The 21,177-nt window shown below is 53.1% G+C and overlaps 1 protein-coding gene across 13 annotated transcripts in view; it reads left to right on the top strand.

Annotated features, from left to right (window-relative positions):
- Arhgef10l (Rho guanine nucleotide exchange factor 10 like) overlaps window positions 1-21,177 on the top strand; it is a 149,982-nt gene that overhangs the window by 35,513 nt on the left and 93,292 nt on the right. For 7 of the 13 annotated variants that reach the window (XM_031379280.1, XM_031379279.1, XM_031379281.1 and 4 more), the window contains 3 exons: window positions 11,229-11,308; window positions 16,475-16,660; window positions 17,336-17,372. In XM_031379280.1, coding sequence (XP_031235140.1) covers window positions 11,272-11,308; window positions 16,475-16,660; window positions 17,336-17,372 — 260 coding nt within the window. In that variant the 5' untranslated portion in view covers window positions 11,229-11,271. The remainder of the gene's footprint in view (window positions 1-11,228; window positions 11,309-16,474; window positions 16,661-17,335; window positions 17,373-21,177) is intronic. The other 6 variants (XM_031379288.1, XM_031379283.1, XM_031379289.1 and 3 more) reach the window with 1 other exon arrangement.

Raw genomic sequence — 21,177 nt, 5'->3', positions numbered from 1 at the left:
CCTCCCTCCCTCCCTCCTTCTTTCTTTACTTCTTTCAGTTGATGCAGAAACCACATCATAAAGGGAATAAGAGAGAGCGTATTCTGGAGCCATTTTAAGCAACCGTAGCCTGGGGACACAGATTTCAGGTTCCCAGATAGTCTCCGTCCCAACGTGGAAGGAGTTTTCTGAAGTTTTTGTAGTTTTGCAGAACAACAAAAAGTCACAAATCAAGGCGAGTTTAAAGCACCTTGGTGGGCACATTAGAGAGGAGGCACAGCAAGGTGGGGGAGGGGGGAGCTACTCTTCAGGCCCAAGAGGCTCTCTGAGGACATGGACATGCTTAGCATTTGGATTGGTGAGGGGAAGTCACCTGCTAAGTTAATAGATAGCAAAAAAAAAAAAAAAGTTTATCTGTTGGCATAAGATGTTAGTTCTAATCTAGGGGACCAAAGAATGGCTTTTCTGGAAGGCCAGAACTTAACCAAAGAGTAGGTAATTAGTTTTTGGACTGGCAACATTCCAGCCTCCACAGGACTGCACTAGCCAGTCAGCTCCTGCAGGAAGATGCCTTTCTGAAACTTCTCTTCACCCCTCATTCACTCAGTCCCTCTAGCTCTTCTGAGTGCCAGGCTGTGCTCCTGGGGCTGTGGGTAGACTATGAACACCAGCCATCATGCCTACCTCTGTGGCGGCCACTGGCTAGGAAGGGGAATGGGATGGGGCAGATACCTAAGGGTGTGAGGATGTAGCTCAGGTGGCAGAATGCTTACCTGCCGTGCACAGAGCCCTGGATTCAATCTGCAGGACCTCATAAAGCACACATGGGAGTCCAAACCTGTAATCCCAGCAGGGGGAGGTGGAGGCAGGGGGATTAGACGTTTAAGGTCATCCTGGGCTATGTGACAAGCTTGAGGCCAGTCTGGGCTACACAAGACCCCCATCTCAAAAAAGCAAACAAGGGGCCAGAGAGATGGCTCAGCAGTTAAGAGCGCTTGCTTTGTGTTGCAGAGGACCTGGATTCAGTTCCCAGCATCCACATTAGGTTTCTTAGAACCTTTACCTGCTGTTCCAGGGGATCCAATGCCCTCCTCTGGCCTCTGGGAGGAGGAGGAGGCCGAAAATCCATAGCAAAGCAAACGGAGGCCCAAATCCATTCAGGAAGTACTGAGTACTGTGAGGGAAGGCAGGGAGGCTGGGCTGTAGACAGCATGAGGGCCACATTGGGAGCCGGGTGCAGGTCACTCTCACAGGAGGAACTTGGAGCAGAGCCCTGACAGAAAGGGAGAAAGCCGTGTGGATATACGTAGGAAGAACATTCTAGGCAGAGGGAGGTGCACGAACGCTGATGAGGGAGCTTCGAGGTGGCCATGACTTGAGTGAGCTATCAGGTGAGTGGAGCTAGCTGTCAGGGAGAGATGGGGGCAGAAGCAGAAGGGCGCAAGGGCCTCATGGGCCAAGATGAGGAAGGAGCTTGTGAAGGTTCCAAGCAGAGGATTCATTTGTCTCCTGTGTTCACCACAGAAGGGCAGGGGAAGCGGGGAGGAGACCTGTAAGGTTGTAATAATAGTCTGGATTAGTGATGCTCATGGTTTGGACCAAGTGGTGAGGCGCGGTTGGGCACTGGGCATGCCTAAACGAAAGACCACAAAGTTGTGGATAGATAGGACTGTGTGTGTGTGTGTGTGTGTGTGTGTGTGTGTGTGTATGAGTGTGTGTAGGAATTGCTCCCAGGCACTGCTGGGAGCAGAGCTGGTGATGGTGGTGGTGAAGTGAGCTGGCCCGCAGGGATGAGCAGGTGGCCAGCTGTCAGGAGGGCTGGGACACTGTCTGGTGTGGACTCAGAGATTGAGACTCCAAGGACAACAGAGTCAGGGTGCTGAGCAGACAGCAGACAAGCTGATGTGTAAGAGAAGGTCAGGCCAGGGCCATCAGTGTGGAGACAGCCGCCGGCGGGGTGGGGAGCCACAGAGTGGGTGAGGTCACTGGAGAAGAGGGCAGGGGGAGACTGTCTGGTCTGAGGCAGAGCCCGGGATCCAGGTTTGAGGTGTGAATCGGGTGGAGGCAGGAAAGGTGGATGACCGCAGCTGAGGTGGAAGAGGGAGAGGCTGAGGAAGAGAACCGCAGGTGTGTGGAAGGAGTGGGGGTTCTTGTGCTGTAGGGCCTCTGGTGACCTCAGGAGCCGGCTCATGGGTGGTGAGCTGAGAGGGAGAACAGGAGAGCTGGAGACAGGACCCAGCCTTGCTTCTTAGGAGTCTTTTGTAGAGGTGGGAGGAGAAACGGGGAGACAGGTAGAGGAGACATAGGGTGGGGGAAATCCTTTTCTCTCTTCTACTTCTTCCTTCTCTTCTTTGTCTTCCTCATCCTCTTCCTCTTCTTCTTCTTTCTCTTCTTCTTCCTTCCCTCTTTTCTTTCCTCCTTCTCTCTATCCCTCCCAGGACAGGGTCTCATGTAGCCCAGGCTGGTCTTAGACTTATCATGTATCCACAGAAAAACTTGAATTTCTGATCTTCTTTTCTTTCTTTCTTCTTTTTTTTTCTAAGACAGGGTTTCTCTGTGTAACCTTGACTGGCCTGGAACTCACTCTTGTAGACCAGGCTGGCTTCGAACTCATAGAGATCCACCTGCCTCTGTGTCCCAAGTGCTGGGATTAAAGGTGTCTGCCACCACTGCCTGGTGGACTTTTGATCTTCTATCCTGCACCTTCCAGAGAGCTGGGACAGGCATCTGTCACCAGCCATGTCTTATGTGGTGCTGAGAGTTGAATCCAGGGCTTTGAGCATGCTTGGTAAGGTACCGGAGTAGTCAGGTTGTAGCTTCAGCCTCGTTTAAAGAGAGGGTCTGAGCTGGGTGGAGGTGATCATAGCACTTGGGAGGCAGAGGCAGGCAGATTTCTGAATTGTGGGTCAGCCTGGTCTACAGAGTGAGTTCCAGGACAGCCGGGGCTATACAGAGAAACCCTGTCTCAAAAAAAACCAAACCAAACCAAATAAGACAAGACAAGACAAGACAAGGTCTGATATTTAGCCCTGGCTAGCCTGTAACTTTCAAGGTAAACCAGTCTAGCTTGCAATTCGTGGCAACCCTGTCCCCGCCTCCTAAGTGCTGGGTTACAGGCATGAATTGCCCTGCCTGGCATGCTTCTGTGTTTTTAAGGTGGGCAGTTACGTAGCTGGAGAGATGAGCTAAGATGTGTGCTGCTGACCTCTGCATTGACCCAGAGAGAAGGCTCTGCTCCAGGCCACACATTCTTCCTCCCGCGTCTGAAGTTTTACCTCACTCTGGTGTGAGCACAGAGGCCTGGTGAGGAGCAGATGTCACACATTGCCCGTCAACATGATGTGAAGGCAGTGACAGGCCAGGCGGGTGCTCCTGCTGACGAGGCCCGCAGGTTCTCATTCGTCTGTGTGTGTGTGTGTGTGTGTGTGTGTGCGGTATGTGGTGTGTATGTGTCCTGTGTGTGATTGTGTGTGTATGTGTGTATGTGTGTGTGGTGTGTTTGTGTTCTGTGTGTATTGTGTGTATTTGTGTGTGGTGTAGTGTATATGTATGTGGTAAGTATGGTTTGGTACGTGTGTATGTGGTGTGTGTGTGTGTGTGATTGTGTGTGTGATATATGTGTGTATGGTGTGTGGTGTGGTGTATATGGTATGTGTATGGTGTATGTATGTGTGGTGTATGTGTGTAGTATAGTGTGGTATGGTTTGTGTGGTGTGTGTATGTGGGTAGACATGGTGTGTGTGATATGTGTATGTAGCATGTGTGTGTATGTGTGTGGTATAGCATGTATGTATTATATGTGTGTTGTGTGTGGTATATGTTTGATGTGTGTGATGTACGTGTGTGCAGTATGTGTTTGATGTGTGTGTGTATGGTGTGTGTAGTGTGGTGTAGTGTATATGGTATATGTGTGTATGTGTGGTGTCTCCATGTGCTTAAAAAGGTCAGAAGACACTGGGCAGTGGTGGTGCATGCCTTTAATCCCAGCACTTGGGAAGCAGAGGCAGGCATATTTCTGAGTTCGAGGCCAGCCTGGTCTACAGAGTGAGTTCCAGGACAGCCAGGGCTACACAGAGAAACCCTGTCTTGAAAAAACCAAAAAAAAAAAAAAAGGTCAAAGGACAACTTTTTGGTCTCACTTCTCTCCTTCCGCCTTCTTGAGACAGGGTCCTTTTTCCTGCTGTAGCTCCCCACACACCAGTGTAACTGGTCCATTAGCTTGTGTGCAGTTCTCCTGTCTCTGCCTCTGTCTTGCTGCGACCCTTGCATGCAGGGGTGTGATGATGCACTGGGCTGTGTTTACACGTGCCTTCCAGGGACTGACCTGAGGCTGTCAGGCCTGCCGGGCCAGCACTTTCACCTGTTGAACCTTAGTACATTCCCAACCTGAATTCTTAGCCTGCAGATGTCTCAGCATGATCTGTGATCCACATGATCTAGAGGACCAGAGGTCACAGGGAGGGGCCCCAGAGAGGGCGTCCTTGGACCGTGGCGGGAAGCTCCGTGGGCATGGAAGAAGGTGATGATGTGTAGCTTAGCCTCCGCCTGAGTGTGTGCTGAGCCCACAGCAGTGTGTCCTCTGAGCGTGAGATTCCCTGGTGAGCTCACATCAGGTCCCAGGACAAGTTCAACCCTCACCCCAACCCTGGGAGCCTCAGGTGCTCAGCCCGCATGCACCCACTTCACTCACGCAGGGGAGTTAGCCCAGGTTAGACGCAGTGAGCTCCAAGGATGCTCTGCCCCAGAGCCCTCCACAAGGCATCTTCCTGGATGTGGGCTGTAATACCCATCTGTCCCTACCCATCTGCCCCGCCCGGGGACCCACCAGTCAGAATGGGCAAGATTGCTCCTACCACAGAACCCGTACCTGCACTGGGTACCTGCTACCTGAGGACAGGTACCTGGGTTCCTCTGGCAGCTAGACTGGCAGGATGTGAGCATTGTGCTCATGAAAATGCTTACTGAATGGCAAAGGGGTGAGAGACTTGGGGTGCGAGGGTAGAGGGGTGAGATGAACCCCCTGGAGGTCAGGGCAAGAGCCCTAGGGACATTGCCAACGTTGTGACCTGGTCTCAGTGTTGAGGCCACGTATGGACTTTGAATACTTCTGACCTTTGGGGCTGGATGTCGAGGGACATATGTCTGTGCATCTCTCACCACATCCCAGAGTCCCCTTAAGATGCTCTCCTCTGACCCCTTGGGTCTAGCCCATCAACCTTCCCCTGCCTGTCTGGACCGTTGTCCCTATCTCAAACTCTGGCCCAGTCATTTCATTAGGCCACGAGTTTCCTACTCTCAGAAAGAAGGGTGACAGAACTCCCTCTTAGCCTGGCATCTGTTCCCCTGAGAAGTGGCTTCTTTTTCCAGGTAGAAAAGCTGACTTGGCCAAGGGTGTGATGGGACAAGTCCAAGCCTCAAGCTCACCCATCCTCTGCTCTCTGGGTCACAATCTGGAATGTGGCTGGGAGCCCAGGATCCCCAGAGAAGAGGGTGAAACAGTACAGCTGAGGGACTGGAGAGGCTTTCATATGCACTCCAGCCTGGCTGGACCCTGGGGACAGCAGGGTTAATGTGTTTGGGACTGGGAGGGGGAGGGACTATGAGTCTAGTGGGAGCCAGCTTCTTCTCCAGCCAGCAGCTTCTCCAAAGGGCTCTGGTTTCTAGGGCAACAGACCCCAGAGTCCCCTCTGGCCCGACTGTGGGGTGGCTCCTTCCCACAGAGGCCCAGGGGGCGGCGCCCCTCACCCTTCCTTCATTGATCAGGGGCTGGCCTAGGAGATCATTGGGGTGGGGCGGGCACCTACCCTGAGCTGGGGACAAGGGATCCTTTGTTCCTAGGTTGCCTCCATTGACCAAGCCTCGCCCACCCCAGGGAGGAGAGACTCCCTCCCTGTTCCCTGTAAAGAAAGGATGTTAAGAGACAAGGGCCTGAATGACCCAGTGTCTGGGGGCTCTGTGTATGCATGGCCCAGAGGGGAGGAGCCAGGGCCTGCTGCCTCTTTGGTCCACGATGCCACCTGGAGGGAGCTCCCTCTACCCTCAGCATATCCCTTCCTCCAGAGGCAGCAGCTGAGGGACAGCCCTGCCCTCTCTCCCAGGGCCTCCAAGATCAGTGGCCTGTAGGCCTCGGGGATGTCCCTAGTTCCTCTCAGGTTCTGGTTCTTCTGGGAAGGAAGGAATTCAGATGGCAACTGGCGACCTTGGGAGATACGGATTGAAGAGCCCTCTGGGAAATAGAGTCTCCCTGTTAGGGCATTAATGAAGAGCTGAAGTGTCCCCCAGGGCCATCCCTGCCCTCTTATGCTGTGGCAAGGACCACACCACGAGGTCACTCAAGTGCCTCTGGATTCCCCTCTGCCCATTTTCTTTGTGAGCCATCCCTGTGTGGAATCTCCACCAGATGGCCCTTGCTGCCAAGGAATTCCAAGGGCTGAACTTTGCATGGTAGCCCTGGTGCCCCCTCCTGGCTGGGAGTCATCCCCATTTCCTTCCCGGAGCCCTTGGGGCAGAGCTCCCCTGGGAGGGTGTTAGTGAATGCTTCCTCTCCCTCTCCCTGAAGCCTGTCCCTACAGCTGCCCCAGCTCTGTGCCCTTACTCCCAAGTGGGGACGTGTTCTGTACTTAGTCGGGCAGCTGTTATAGGCACTTGCTGTAGGTCACACCCTGGCCGCTGCCGTTCCTGGCGATGAAGTGCAGCCCGGCACTCACTACACAGAGCTTCTGGTCTAGTGAGCAAGACCCCTGTAATAGCGGCTGTGTCACCAACCTTGTGTGGGACCTGTGTTATTTCCAAAATAACTTCTTGGCTTAGGCGTGGCCACACCCCAAGTTAGAACCTCCATGGGTCCTTTTTAGAAAGTTCCACAGCCAGGGCCCAGGAGCTACTGTGTGAGGTGAATCAGGGGAGGGGTCTCAATGGAGAAAGTGGGAGTGGGGTTTTGAAGGTTTAGTAGGAGTTTGCCGATTGAGAGAGGATTCCGTCTGGAGAGAACAGACCATCTGAACCAAGGCTCAGAGATCTGAAGCAGGTCCCCGTTGTCACGGGCAGCAGAATTCCAAGACAGGCCAAGAGCTGCTGAGACCTGAGACCCGAGGGGACAGGTAAGGGCTGACGTAGGAGAGCCTTGCTCAGGGCCTGGATGAGGAAGGAGCTGACCAGAATAGTCAAGCTGTAGGATTGTCACCAGGGTTCCTGAGGTAGGGGACCAGTTGATCAAGTACCTGTGTGAAGAGCGCTGGAAGCTAGAGACCCTGGAGGACAGTGGCCCCAGCCCTAGCTCCTTTCGACCCACCCTTCCATTCTCCACCTCCACTGGTTTTGTTGTTTGTTTGTTTTCCTGGCTTCCAGGAGCCAGACATGCTTCCTCTGAGGCTGGAGTCCCTCAGCTGGGTGCCCGGGCCTCAGCCTGCTTCCTGTGTCTCATCCAAGGGTGGCCAGAAGCTCTCTCTGGTGTAGACAGTGCAGCTGGACTCTGCTCCTTCCCCTCCCCCAGCCCTCCCCAAGACCACCCTCCACTGTTGTCAATGTCTGGCTTCACTCACAGTCCTTCCTGAAGTCTGAGTCCCCCAGGGAGAGTGTTTCCTGGGGTTCATGAGGGAGGAAGTGGGATGGGAATCTCTTAGAAAGATATACCCACATACAGGGCAGTGCCTGGGAACTGAGTTCAGCTGGTGAGACTGGCCGCCACCACGCACCACCAACCTGTACTTAGATTTCAAACTCCAGAGGGAGGGTAAACCCCAGGGAAACCCACAGGCCAGCTGACCGAGTTACTAGCTGGGAGGGAAGACACACGTCTGAATGAGCTGTCATGAGGGTCCACACACCATGCACCTCCACCCCACAGCCCAGGCGTTCCTCCCTGCTCCCCTGATTCTCATCCTGAGGGCTACCCCCAAAGAACAGTGTGGTATAAAAAGGAGCCGTTCCGGTGTCCACCTGCCTGTCCAGTCTTATTTTTAAAAGGTGTTTGCAAGAGGAGCCAATCTATAATCCTCCCACTAGACTATCACATGGCCAGTGTTTAGGTTTGAACAGCAGCCGGCCGCGCTGGCTATGAGGGTGTGCATTGTCCAATCTTCGACTTAGCTCAGGACCTCTCTCTGCCCCGGGCAGGTGTTCCCTGGCACAGCCAGAACTGGGATTGGCGCTTAGAAACCCCTGGATTCGGGTCCCTGCTCGGAGCCATGGCCTAACAGTCACTGCCTGGCTTATGTTGTGCCCACCTGGGAAGGTCCGTCCCTTCCTTTGGACTCTGTTTTCGCATCTGGTCAGCAGCAGTGCCACACTTGGGAGTCCATTTCTAGTTCTGAGGATGTCTGAGGGTCTTGGCAGGGGGACGTAGGAGGATTGGGATTTTAAGGTCATCCTCAGCTACACAGAAAATTTGATGCCAACCTGGGCTACATGAGACCCTGTCTCCAGTAATAACAAGAAGAAATTGGCAATGGATTGGCTGAGGGTGTGTACTGTGATCCAGTAGTCCTGAGCCCGGGTTCCACAGGGAAGGTCTAGCTTGGCCCTGTCTCACAGCACCACAACACCAATCACCCGGGCTCCAGCTCCTGCCTTGGATGCTTCCGGAGCCTGGATAGCTCAGGGAGAGCTTAAAAAGCATCCTGCTCCGAGCTGTTCGGCACAGCTCCCGTCCTGGGCAGCTCTGATCCTGCTGAGAGCGCGTGTCTACTTTCTAGGTGGCTCCGTGCAGAGTGGCAGCCACATGCTTGTGCATGGGAGCAGGGTTCACTAGCATATATCCTTGCTCACAGGAGTTTCCAGCCTTACCTTCCTTTTAGCCTGGATCTCGTGCCTCCAAAGTCCAACCCTTTAAGTCCAGGGGAGCAGTGTAGCCAGAGCATTGAGCAGAGTTCCTGAGATCAGAGCCTGTGCTGTGTCCTGCTCTGTCAGTTGCCCCCCACTTGGTTGTGTGTTCCGACCTGGGGCAAATCGTTAACCTCTCTGGCCTCTGTTTCCTTCTCTCTGAATGATGGGGTGATGTGGGAGTTGGATGGAAAACATGGAGAAAGTTTCCTGTTCCGTAAGAACTGTTGCATGTCTTTATGTCTCTGAGAAACCTTAGGCTCTGAAGGAAGAGCCGGAGAGGAGGGCATGGGACTTCTCCGCCTGGTGGGGAAGGGCTCTGAATGTCATTGTTATCACACCATCTTTGTGAGGCTGGGTGATGGTGCCGCCGTTTTCCCTTTGAGAAATGGGCATTCGTTTTCCTGCCTTTGGGTCCTAGAGCTCCTAAGGAAGATGGGGGAGGGAGGAGGGGGGTTTGAACCCTGCCGACAGCTTCAATTTGCAAACGGGGTGACATCACTCCTTTCCTAAGCATTAACCTTTGTAGACTTGTTGTTTTAGGGGTGAACCCAAAGACTTGTAAGTTCACCTCCACAAGGCCTGGGTGGCGTGGGGCGGGGAAGCCAGATGCCCAAGGCCGTCTTATTTAAAACAGCAAGGGACCAGGGCAGCCTCTGCCTGTACAGCCAAGGCCTTGTGGCCTGAGAGTGAATTGTGGTATTGTCTAAGGCAAGTACAGCACTGCTATGTGCTGCTTGAGAAGGGAGGTCGGGCTAGGAAATGACCCAGTGTGTCAGAGCGCTTGCTGTGGGAGGGTGAGAACCTGAGTTCAAATCCCTAGAATACAAGATGCCAGATGTGGTCATGAGCATGCCTATAACTCTAGCCCTGTGTGCGTGGGGAGGGGGGGCAGTGAGGTGGGGTGGGGTAGGGAGGTAGAGACAAGAGGATTGCTGGGCGCACAAATATACACACACACACATATTCACACTCATAATTAAAGATGATTTATGTTTGAGGTGAGGTTGAACTGAGGCTGTCAGTCAAAGCAGAGTGCTTTGTGTGTGTATGTGTGTGTGTGTGTGTGTGTGAGAGCACTTGCTCACTTGCATGTGCTTTTATAAGCACAAAAGCATGCATGCTTGTGGTTATGTGTGCCTGGTGCCCACAGAGGCCAGAAGAGGGCATCAGATCCCCTGCAACTGGAATTCTAGACAGTTGTGAGCCACATGTGGATTCTGACAATCAACCGAGTTCTCTTCCAGAGCAGCCGGTGCTCTTAAACACTGGGCCATCTCTCCAGCCCCAGCCCATAATGGTTTCTTAAGGAGCACAATAGTGTCTGTCTCTGGTTTGAATCCTGCCTCTTCCTAGCTGTGTGATCTTGGGCAAGTTGCAGGCATACTCTGGGCCCCGTTTTATGACGTGTCAATCTAGACAAGTGCTTGTTGCGGGTTTGGGGTGATCTCCTGGCTATACAAGCTCCGTGAATGTCTTCTGCCATAATCTTTTTCTGTCACTCTTGCGAGGTCCAATTTTTATTTGGTCAGTTAGTAGAAGTAAAAGCTATTTTTAGTTAGTAAAAACAAAAGGAAAACAAGCCCACAGTCAGCTGGTGACATGGACAGGCTCGACGGAGCTCTTTGCTCTTTCTTCAGGCCTGATTCCCTTCCTGGAGAGGGGCATAGAAGGGCAGCTGCCAGATCAGAGGCACAGGGCACCTCTCCCTGCTCTGTAAGGGACATCCGGCAAGGCTACTCCAGAGCCTGGGGAGCCCATCCCCTTTGGCCCGACCCTGCTTTGTGTGTAAGCTCCATGGGACAGGAGGGACCTGCACCACCTGGGATTCTGTCCCTGTCCTGTGCCAACCACCACTTTGTAGTCCTTCGCTTCCTACAACTGTGTACCTAGGCTGGTGGCTCCTTGCCAGCTGGGCCAATCCCATAGGGCAGGACAACAAGAGAGGGTGCCTTTTGTTATGGGCACAGGAGGGGCCTGGTGAGAAGTCAGAGCCACAGGTGCCTGTGGTGTTGGGGATACCATGAGGAGGAAGTGTCCCCATATTTGTGACCATCCAATCTAGAGCATTATGGTTTCTAGAGCATGGGGAATTGGGTGTTCAAGTGTGTCCCCAGACCATGGGCTAGAGGCCATGGGACAGATCTTGGCTGGCCCACAGGCTCCTAAGGACCAGCCCCTTGACAGTGAGCTAAGGCAGGTTGTGGCTGCAGTGAATTCTGGGAAGATGGGGATTTCTGCCGTGCGGTTGGCAGTTTTTCTATAAGTTAATGATTTATACCGGATGGAGGCCAGGCCCTTTCTGGGGCTGCCGGGAAGAACTTGTGTGCGGCTGGGCCGGAGCACGCACGGCTTATGAAGCAGGCTCACTCACTCGCTTGTTGCCCCTCCCTCAGGTTATCTGACTGTCTCTGGCCCTCTTTTCACAGGCGAGCATCGAGGACGGTGGTAGACTGAGCTGGACCCTGTCTGATGGCTTCCTCGAACCCTCCTCCACAGCCTGCCATAGGTACTGTACCCCCGGGTCCCGGTGACAGGGCTGAGCTATACTGGTTTGGGGTAGGTTGAACTCTGCTGGCTGTGTGCACTGTCTCTATCTGCTTCAAGGTTTCCTGTCCACAAAATGGAGTCATGTCTCTAGAGTAAACACCAGACATCTTCTGATGTTTTGCCTGTTGCCTAAGATCACCTACAGAGATGGACAGTCTGGGGATTGGGATTGAGGGGTACTTGGGGCTCAAGTGAGCCAGTTGAAGGTGCAAATTGGGATTGAGGGGGAAGGGTCTGACCATAAGGTTGGATCTTGGAGGTATCCCAGACTTGACTGTTTTACGAAAAGAAGAAAAAAAATATTTACCCAACAAAACCACTTGTTGACCTGGAATTTAACCCAGCTGCCTGTGTTTTACTTGGCACCCCCTTCTGTGGGGCCCCAGCTACCGCAGGGTGGCATCTGGATCCTGTCCGAGACCATGGCTGTTTTACCCACAAGCCCAGTTTCCTGCCCTCTTGTCTCCCCCTGCCTCTTCCCGACCCCTGCAGGGAGAGAAGTAAGTAAATTTGCTACAGCAAGGCTCCTGGGTTCTCAAGCCCAGTCACTGAGTTCAGATCCTGACCCTGCCTGCCACCTACACTGTGAGCTTTGTTATGGGCCACGATGTCTCTACAGCTCAGTGTCCTTGTCCATAAACGTGGGATAATAATGCTCTCTTCAGTACTGTTGCAAGGTTTAAACATACATAAGGAACTGCGTGTGGCAACCAGTGCTCAGTAAATAGGAGTGTGTGTCATCGAAGGACGTGGCTAGCCTTCATGACTCCTCCCTGAGAGTTTAAGCCCCGGTGAGACCAGAAGATGAGTCTCTTTCCCTCTGGAATGTTCCTTTGTGAAGTATGAGGAATCCACTAGTTTGCGGTACCAGCATCACCACGGTGGGAAGAGCCTCGAAGAGGACTGGTTTCTAACAGCCATGGGGGGCTCTCGGGGTTTCCACTTCCTGGACTCACTTTAGGTTGGCTCTCTTGAGGACTGGGTGTGTCTGTCAAGGCCATGAGTGACTGGCACCTGTCATGCCACCTGCCCAGATGGTGAGAGAGGGCTGGGTTTCCAGTCACCCAGGGCTGGGTCACTGGATCCTACTTCAGATAAAGAGCAGTGTGGGGTGCCCTGGGGAAGGGATGGAGGATAGCCAGTGCTGTGCCAGGGGCCTCTGGTTTCTCTGCCTTCTGCCCCTGGGGCCCCCGGCTCTCTTTCTTCTATCCTTTGAGGAGGCCAGTTGGAAAGTAAGAATGAAAACAGACCAGACCAGAACTTCTTTTCTGAGGTTTTGACTGACAGCTGGCTCCCATCACCTGTTGGACTGGTCCCTTGTCTGTGTCGAGTTTTCAGTTCCCGAGGAAGGGATGCCCTCAGATACTGGACCTATGTTGATCCACCCCATGGTTCATGTTCTGTGGTGTGTTGTGGGTGTGGTGTGTGGTGTTGCTTTTGGTCGCTCACTCCTGCTGCCCCAGAGAGCGGCGCTCACTCCCCTTCCAAGCACTTCATGGATCCTTCATCCTTCTGGCTCTCTGAGAGTAGGCTCATGCCTGGTCCTTTCCCAGGCCCTGGAAGCAGAAGCTGGCCCTCCTCAGGCATGGCCTTGTCTCTCCTAGTGCATTCTTCCCCGACCAGGGTCCTCAGTGAGCTAGGACACCTCAGGCCAATGACTCAACTTCCCCACAATTACTAGCTCGGGGCTACTGGGAGCTGCTTGGATTCATGGTGACACAGATGAGAATAGCTGGAGCTGTTTGTACTCTTGAAGGAAGGAGGTGCAGAAGTGACCTGAGCTCTTGACAACCCCTGGGGAAGTCAGCGTGACCTGGGCTGGCCTCTGAGTTGGAAGAGACAGCTCATGTTAGCCATGGACACAGATGGGACTCCGATCTGGCTGTACTAATAGTTATAATCATGCTGGAGTCAGGAGAATATGATGTAATTAATGAGAGCAATGTGCCTGGCATCATTGTCATGCAAATCTCTGGTAGTCACTGAGTTTAGCCCTCGAACCAGGGGCCTCCGTGTCAGTCTGTCTTTCCTGAAGCAGTCCTGGAAGCCTGAGAGCCTTGTGACCCCATTCCTGAGAGCAGAAGCTAAACGAAGCGTGGAGGTCAGGTCCCTCCACACTCATCCTACGGCTGATGCTCAGGGCTGAGCAGGGGCCTTAAGGCCTTAGTCACTGGTGGCACCTGCCACATGTGCATGGAATCATGGGAGAGACAGAGGACACTGAGTGGATAGGCATCCGTGAAGCAGGATGGGCCTGTGTCATACACTCCCCAAATAGCAGGCAGGGACTCCGTGGACATTTACTCTGGGACTGAAATTGTATTTTGAGAGCCAGCGTGGTGTCAAATGTCTCTGATCCAAGCACTCCCTCCCACCACAGTGTGCTGGAGGCAGGAGGATCAGAAGTTCAAGGTCACTCTAGGCTACATCGTGAGTTTGAGACCAGATTGTACCACATGAGACCCTGTCTCTGAAAACCAAACGGGGAAGGGGGGTCCCAGGGTCTCCATGGCAACCCTACTTACTGACCAATGGTAGATAATAGCCTGAGGAGGTGGGAAAGTGGAAGACATCTGAGAAAAGAACATCTCAGGCCCTGGAGTGGCCAGTGCAGAGGTCCTGAGGTAGGACCTTTGTACAGCAAGAAGACCGGTGTGGCTGGAGTAGGTAGAGAGAAAAGGGAGATGGCAGAGGCGCTGTACATACGAGCACGTGAACACATGTGCACACACTCGCACATGCACAGACACGTATGTACACACTGTATATATAGTTGACACAACTGTCAAAATTGTACTTCATATAGGCTGACGAGATGGCCCAGCTGCTGGGTAATGGGGATTGCTGCCAGGCTGAAAGACCTGAGTTCAATACCTGGGACCCACATGGCAGAAGGAAAGAAATGACTATCAAAAATTGTTCTTTGACTTCCACCCGAGGCACTTTGTCTACATATATACATACAAATACAAAAAAAAAATCCCATAATACATATTTTTAAAAATTGTGCCCAATCTTATTTTGTCAACATAAATCTTTAAAATACCTGAAATTATCAACCCTATATCAAGTGGATTGTATTTGGAGTTGTACCACCAAATGAGGTTTTATGAACATCAGTGTGTAGTAATTATATATTTTTAGATGTCTGAAGCAAGTGATGCATTTCTGCTTGTTTGCTTTTTGTTTTTTGAGACAGGGTTTCTCTGTGTAGCCCTGGCTGTCCTGGAGCTCACTCTGTAGACCAGGCTGGCCTCGAACTTGGAGATCTGCCTGACTCTTTCTCTGTGATTCATTTGTTTAGAATTTTATATTATTGTGTGTGTGAATGACAGTGTGCCAGAGGAGGTCAGAGGAGCTGTGTGCCTTCTCACGTCTTTTCTTGGCCTCTACTATGGAACTCTCACCTCAGGCTGGCGTCACTGGGTCATGGGTGACTTCCCCATCCCCAAGTCATCCTTCTGGGCCCAGAGGTCTTTTTTTTGAAGAAGATGATTTTCATGTGTATGTGAGTGTGGGCGCCGATGTCTGGGTCTTTGGAGGCCAGGAGGAGGCATTGGGTCCACTGGAGCTGAAGTTGCAGGTGGCTTTGAGTAAGTGCTGGGAACTGAACTCAGGTCCGCTGTAAGCTCTCCTTACTGCTTGGACAGGATCTCGCTCTGTAGCCCAGGCTGACCTCAGATCTGTAGTCCTCCTGCCTCAGCTTCCTGTGCTGTGATGATAGGTGTCAGGCACCACATCGGTCAGGAGAGCTGGTCTCCCATCCATGTGTACCCCTGAGCGGCATGTTGAGTACCTCCTGGCCACCACAGGAAGGAATGGAATCTTCTGGGTAGGAGAGACAATTGGGACTGGAGGCAGCCACCCGTTGAGTCCACTCTGCTCTCTGCCCTGTCCTCCTCCCCCACCACTCGTGTCCTCAGGGGTCTCAGGCAGGCTCCATGTCTGTCACTCGAGAGAGTTCCCTTAGGTAACCGCTGTGCTGGAGACAACAGGTGCTCCAGAAATTCCCAACTAGCGGGGATTTGCCCCCTGGGGGGAACATAAGGCAATGTCTGGAGACACTTTGGGGTATCATATCGCTAGGGAGCTACTGTCCCAGTGTGGGGTGCTGCTGGGCCCCCATGGTATGTGGGAAGGAGCCACAGTGGTACTGTCCCTTTATGTGCCAAGAGAGTTTGAGGCCCTGTGGTCAGCCCTAGGGAGTTCTGCTTTTCTTTTCCACTGTGCAGGGGAGGGAACCAAGAGGAGTAATGTGACTTGCATGGGTGTGATTCCACTCTCAGCTAGGTAGCCCTGCCTCGAGAGGACGTCAGGAGCGGATCCCGATGGACAAAACCCAGTCCTTCAGTATCTAGACAGAAACGGCAGAGTCACAGCCTGGCCCAATTGGGCCCTGACAGTAAAGGGCTAAAGTATTTGGGATCCATAATTGGCAGAGATTACACGCCATACAGAATAAGCCCGAGCTGGCCATGCAAGGCCAGGGTGAGCCAAGCAAGAGGCTGGAGCAGAGGGAGGCGCTTTGTCAGTGAGCTTAGGGATACCTCTGAGCTGGGCTGAGAAGAATGAGGAAGGGGGCAGAGAACAAACCAGGAGGGGAGGAGCAGGAAGTGAGGCCCTACTGGAGACCTCTGTGTTGGGAACTCAGGTCTCACACCTAGCTCCAGCCAGCCCTGTCCCAGTGCTTGGGTGTCACCTGCCTTCCCCCAACCCCACGGGGTTCCCAAGAGGCTGTTTCACGCAGATATTGATATGGACTAAAGAGCTTGCTTGCTCTTACCAGCCCTGCACAGAAAGCATTAGCACAGAGCATACAGAAACAGGTGTCTTACCCGTGTATTTAAGAGGACTGGGGAATCAGCTTGGCATGGTGGTGTCCACCTTTATCCCAGCATTTGGCATCCAGAGGCAGGTGGCTCTCTGAGTTCCAGGTCAGCCAGGGCCTTGTCTCAAAAGGAGAAAGTGTTCGCAGAGCGCCTCCACTGCCCTCTCCCCAGGGCCCAGGGTGCTTTGGGGACACAGCAGCAGACCCTCTTGTTTGAACAGTGAAAGCCTAGTGTCCAGAACTGCCAACCAACCTCAGACCCTGTCCTACAGCCCACTAACTCCTCCTCTCTTCCAGGAGATCCCCTGGCTCCCAGAGCTCCAGGCCCCTCCCCCGAGGTGGAGGAGGACTCCGGCGAAGCCTTTGAGTTTGATGACAGTGATGAGGAGGAGGACACCAACTCTGGTCTGGTTGTCCCCGGCCTTGCCCCTGAGAGGGACACAGAGCCCTCGCTGATCTGCTTTGACACCGTCCCCAGCTCAGGTGAGGTGTCTCTGGGAGTTTCCACCAGGCAAGAGGGGCTTGCAGGCAAATCCCAGAGAACTGGTGGGGGATCTCAGGCTCCCAGGGTCTCCAGTAAGCAGGAAAGGGAGCCACTGGGGAGAGACTACATCCTGCTTCTCTTGGGGAAGGAATTCCTAGCATTCCTGCAACATCTGGCTTATACTCTCATCAGGGCCTAAATGGAATGGCTTGGCTGGAGTTTCTGCTAGGGGCACAAGCCCTAAGCTCTTGTAACCTTCCAGCCATGGCTCCAGAGAACCCATCTGTCTGCTTGGGGAGCCAGCACCCCAGGGGTGGGAGGGTCCAGTCATGTTGTCTGTAAATGCCAGCTGCTGGGCTCTCAGATCTGTCATCTGGGCTACACCAGGGACTGGATCAGCAGGAACTTCCTGCAGATAGCAATCCTTCCTAGAGCTGGGGTTGGTGGAAGCCTGGTAGGCAGGGTGCTGGTTCTGACTGAGGTTGGGCCATGGGGGCGGTGTGGGGCGGGCAGGACAGGTAGGGAGCTTGCTCAATAGAGAGGGGCAAAGGGAAAGGCAGGGGATCCTACAGGCACCCTGGTTCCTTCGAGGGGGCGGGGAACAGGGGGTGGGAATAGGCTCAGCTCCTGGGGCGAGCCTCTGTCTCACAAGCTCTCTCTCTTTGCTCTTCCAGCAGATCTGGACCCAGTGGCTGCACCGCCCCAGACAGAGTAAGTGAGCTTTGCCCACTGGGAAAAGAGTGGAGCTGGATAGGGGTTTGGGACAGGGTGGGACAGTGGCTAGAGAGTCCTGTAGCTCTTTAAGACCCTTGGCCTGGTCGAGGTCAGTGCTGAAGCTCGCTCTGGTGGCCTCTTTCTCTCTTTTGCCTGGAAGCCTGTTGCCTTGGGGGAAGCAGGCCTGGCCTCAGACTCACATCCAGGCCTTTCACTACCCAAGTGGCCTTGGTGGACTCATAGACTCTCCCAGCATCCCTGTGCTCCTGCTTGAAATGGAAGGGGAGAGGAGGCTGTCTCCCTAGAGCTATCTGTGGGAACTAAGATGCTGTGCGATTGCTTCTGTGGATACCAGTCCATTTCTTTCATATTTTTAAATTAAAAATTTTATATTTACTGTGTGCATGTGCTTGAACACGTGTGTATGTGTGTGTGAGTGTGTACGGGTGCATGTGCGCACGTGCCATGGTTCATGTGTGGAGGTTAAAGGATAATCAGAGGGAGTCAGTTCTCTCCTTCCATCATGTAGGTCCTGGGGAATTAATTGAACTTGGCAACAAAAACCTTCACCTGCTGAGCCATCTTGCTGGCTAGTCTTTATTTTATTTTATTTTTGTGGGAGGGGCAGACACATAGCCCAGGGCAGCTTTGAACTCACTATGCAGCAGACAATGACCATGATTATAGGCATGTGCCACGATGCCTGGTGCTGGGGATAAACCTGGGGCTTTGGGATGCTAGGTGAACACGCTGCTAAATTACATCCTTAGCCCCCATTTTAAAAGAATTCCTCTTTGGTTTGTTTGTTTGTTTGTTTGTTTCTTTCTTTCTTTTTTTGGTTGAGACAGGGTCCTGTTTCATTTGTACTAATGGCAATCCTCCTGCCTCAGCTTCCCAAGTGCTAGCATTACAGGTGTGAGCTACCAGACCTGGCTCCGTAATCGATTTGTGGTTATTGTTGGAGACTCTCTGCGCCTTGTGCCTGGCATCTTCCCGGGAAGCAGGACACCTTGGTGGCTAAGGCCACGATACTGGGGCCTTGCGTTAATCCATCCAAGCACTGACTTTGGGACTATATGGAAACCAAAGTCCTTCTGGACTCTGGTTTCCTCCTCTATAAACTGAACCACTGATTTTTTTTTTTTCTGTGTCTAGCTTGACTCACAGTCACTGGTACTTAGAGGGGCTACTTAAATTTCTTACATTAATTTATGTAGCATGTAAGTGTGTTTATGGGCCTGGGTTTGGGTGTCCTGGTATACAAATGGAGGCCAGGGGACAACTTGTAGGAATGGGTTCTCTCCTGCCATGTGGGCCGAAGGGACTGAACTCATGTCCTGAAGCTTGCTTTAACGTTCTGAGTCATTTGAGCAGCTCAGGGAAGGTAGTATGAATCCCAGTCCCTCTATTCTCAGGGTGACAGAAAGCTCGTGTGTGTGTGTGTGTGTGTGTGTGTGTGTGTGTGTGTGCGCGCGCACGTGTGTGCGCATGCGTGTATACGCATGCACATGTGCATATGTGCGTGTGTTTGTGATAGTGGAGGGATACAGTTCATGGCTTACAGCATCTGGAGCCCTGAGTTGAGATCCTGGTTCTCTGGATGTGAGGAGAGGGGAGGAACTCCCTTTGTCCCCCTGGGAGGTTGGTTCTCAGGCAGTGGCACCAGGTCTCCAGAACAGATAGATGCCCTGGCAGAGGAGGGAAGGCCTTATCCACATTGCTCACGCTGAGTGGGCGGACCCTGAGGGTTTCTGCATGACTTGAGGTGGGTGAGCAAGCTCAGTGTGTGGGCACCTCTCCTCTGTGATTAGCCGGACTGGATCAGGGTGGTTCCTCTGTATCGCCTGTCCGTCTGCGACCCCCACTGGTACACCAAGGTACTAAGTCGAAGAGAATTTCAGTCAGGTGTCTTGAAGACAGGATAAAATAGAGTAAGAATGGATATCCAGGGGTCTGGGACATGATGGGAAGGGCTGTATCAAGAGGTCTACCTGAGCATGATGTAAGTTATACAGGGCTGGGCAGGGCAGGGCAGATGTCTAGATTGAGAAGCCCCTAGGCAGATGGACGGGGCTCTCCTGGAGCAGTGTCAAGTACAAGAAAGGAGACCCCTCCTGGAGTGGGGTCTGGCCCTTTGCTCCATTTCCTTCCCTGAGCCTGAGCTCAGGGCTGGAATGTGGTAGCTGCATTCTTCTAGATCTTTCTGGCATGCCTTCTCCCTACCCCCTGCCCAGAGCACCTGCTGTGTCCTGGGGACATGACTCCTTAGTTCAGCCTCAGTGATCCTGGCCAGATCATGTGTCAGGTCAGCGCTGGCCATCATGCTGAGACAGAACAGCCTAGGGACCCTGGGAGCTGGCTGTGCGTGTTTCTAGTTTTTGGCTGGGCTGGTCACGCTGTCTCAGAGTAGGCTGTAGCTTAGACACGAGAGGCCAGAGTCCTGTTTCTCATTCTCAGCCTTCATTCTGGCCTGCCTCTCCGTTGCTCTGAGCATCTTCTCTTGGTGGCCCTGGGCCCATTTCTAAAGTTCAGCTCTAGCTGTGTGAGTTTGGGTTGCCTTGGAATGATAGTAACTACCTAGCAGGTGTAAACAAGACTGGCTAGGGAGGAGCGCTCACCTCTCCTGACTGTGCCTGGAATATGGCACCCTCCCTGGCTTGGGCGGTGGGGCGACTTCCAGTGTGAGGTTAGCCCCTGCATTCCCCATGCAGCAGCCTGAGGCAGTAGCTCACATCTGCCACCAGGAAAGCATAGGACAGGGAAAGTAGCTGCTCAGATCTCTCTTTTCTTATTCAAGACTCCAGCCTTGGGATGGGGTCCCATCAGAAAAGGGGGTCTTCCCACGTCAATAAACCCAGTTTGAGAGACTTCCTTACAGACAGGCCTGGTGGGTTGTCTCCTAGGTGACTGGGTTCTGTCACGGTAACAGTTCTATCATGTAGAGGTCCACCTTGGAGTCAAACCATGACAGCAACTCTTTCCCCTCAGTTCATAGCTGGGGAAGGTAGAGGATGGGACAGAAATCGCAGGTGGAGAAAGGAGTCATGGGCTCTGAGCCGGGCTAGGTAGGGGTGTGGATTGAGGTGTGGCTTTCTCAGGGGAAGAAGTGGTTCTGGCCTCAGGGTGGGGCATTTTTAAAGAATTACACTTGCTGGGCATGGTGGAGCACGGCTTTAATCCCAGCACTTTGGAGGCAGAGGCAGGCAGATCTCTCTGAGTTCCAGGACAGGTACATAGAGAGCCCCCTCCATTTCTCTGTCTCTGTCTCTGTCTCTCTTTCTCTCTCTCTGGGTCCTGGGGACTAAACTCAGATCATCAGGCTTGGCATTACGCACTGAGCCATCTTGCTGGTCCCAAATTGTGGCTCTGCTCTTCAATGGCAAGGGGTTTCAGTGCCCGAGCCTCACTTTTCCCATCCATAAAGTGGGGACAGTAAATCCCTCTCTTCCAGGGAGGGCAGAGCGAGGAGTGAAGGGACACATGTTTACCTAGATGGTTGGCTGCTCTAGTTGTGTCCTTCGCTGGGGTCATGCCCCATGGTTTGACCATCTGTGCTCACATACTGGCTGTGCCACGCAGATCAGCCTCTCCCCGTGTCTCCATGCCCTGTCTGCACAGAGAGGTGTCACCTGCCTGGTGGATAGTTATGAGAAGCTGACACACAGCCCAGATGTGTCCGTCAGTTACCATTGCTGTGATGGAGTCCCCAGGACCAGCGATTTAAAGGGGAAGGTTCATTTTGGCTCATGGTTTTGTTTCTTGGCCTGTGTGAGGCAGGAACATGAGGGCAAGGAGTCACAGG

The sequence above is a fragment of the Mastomys coucha genome, unplaced genomic scaffold (genome assembly GCF_008632895.1).
Source record: "Mastomys coucha isolate ucsf_1 unplaced genomic scaffold, UCSF_Mcou_1 pScaffold18, whole genome shotgun sequence".
Taxonomy (NCBI): domain Eukaryota; kingdom Metazoa; phylum Chordata; class Mammalia; order Rodentia; family Muridae; genus Mastomys; species Mastomys coucha.
The sequence above is the reverse complement of the archived record's forward strand: the minus strand, read 5'-3'. Positions and strand labels throughout refer to the sequence as shown.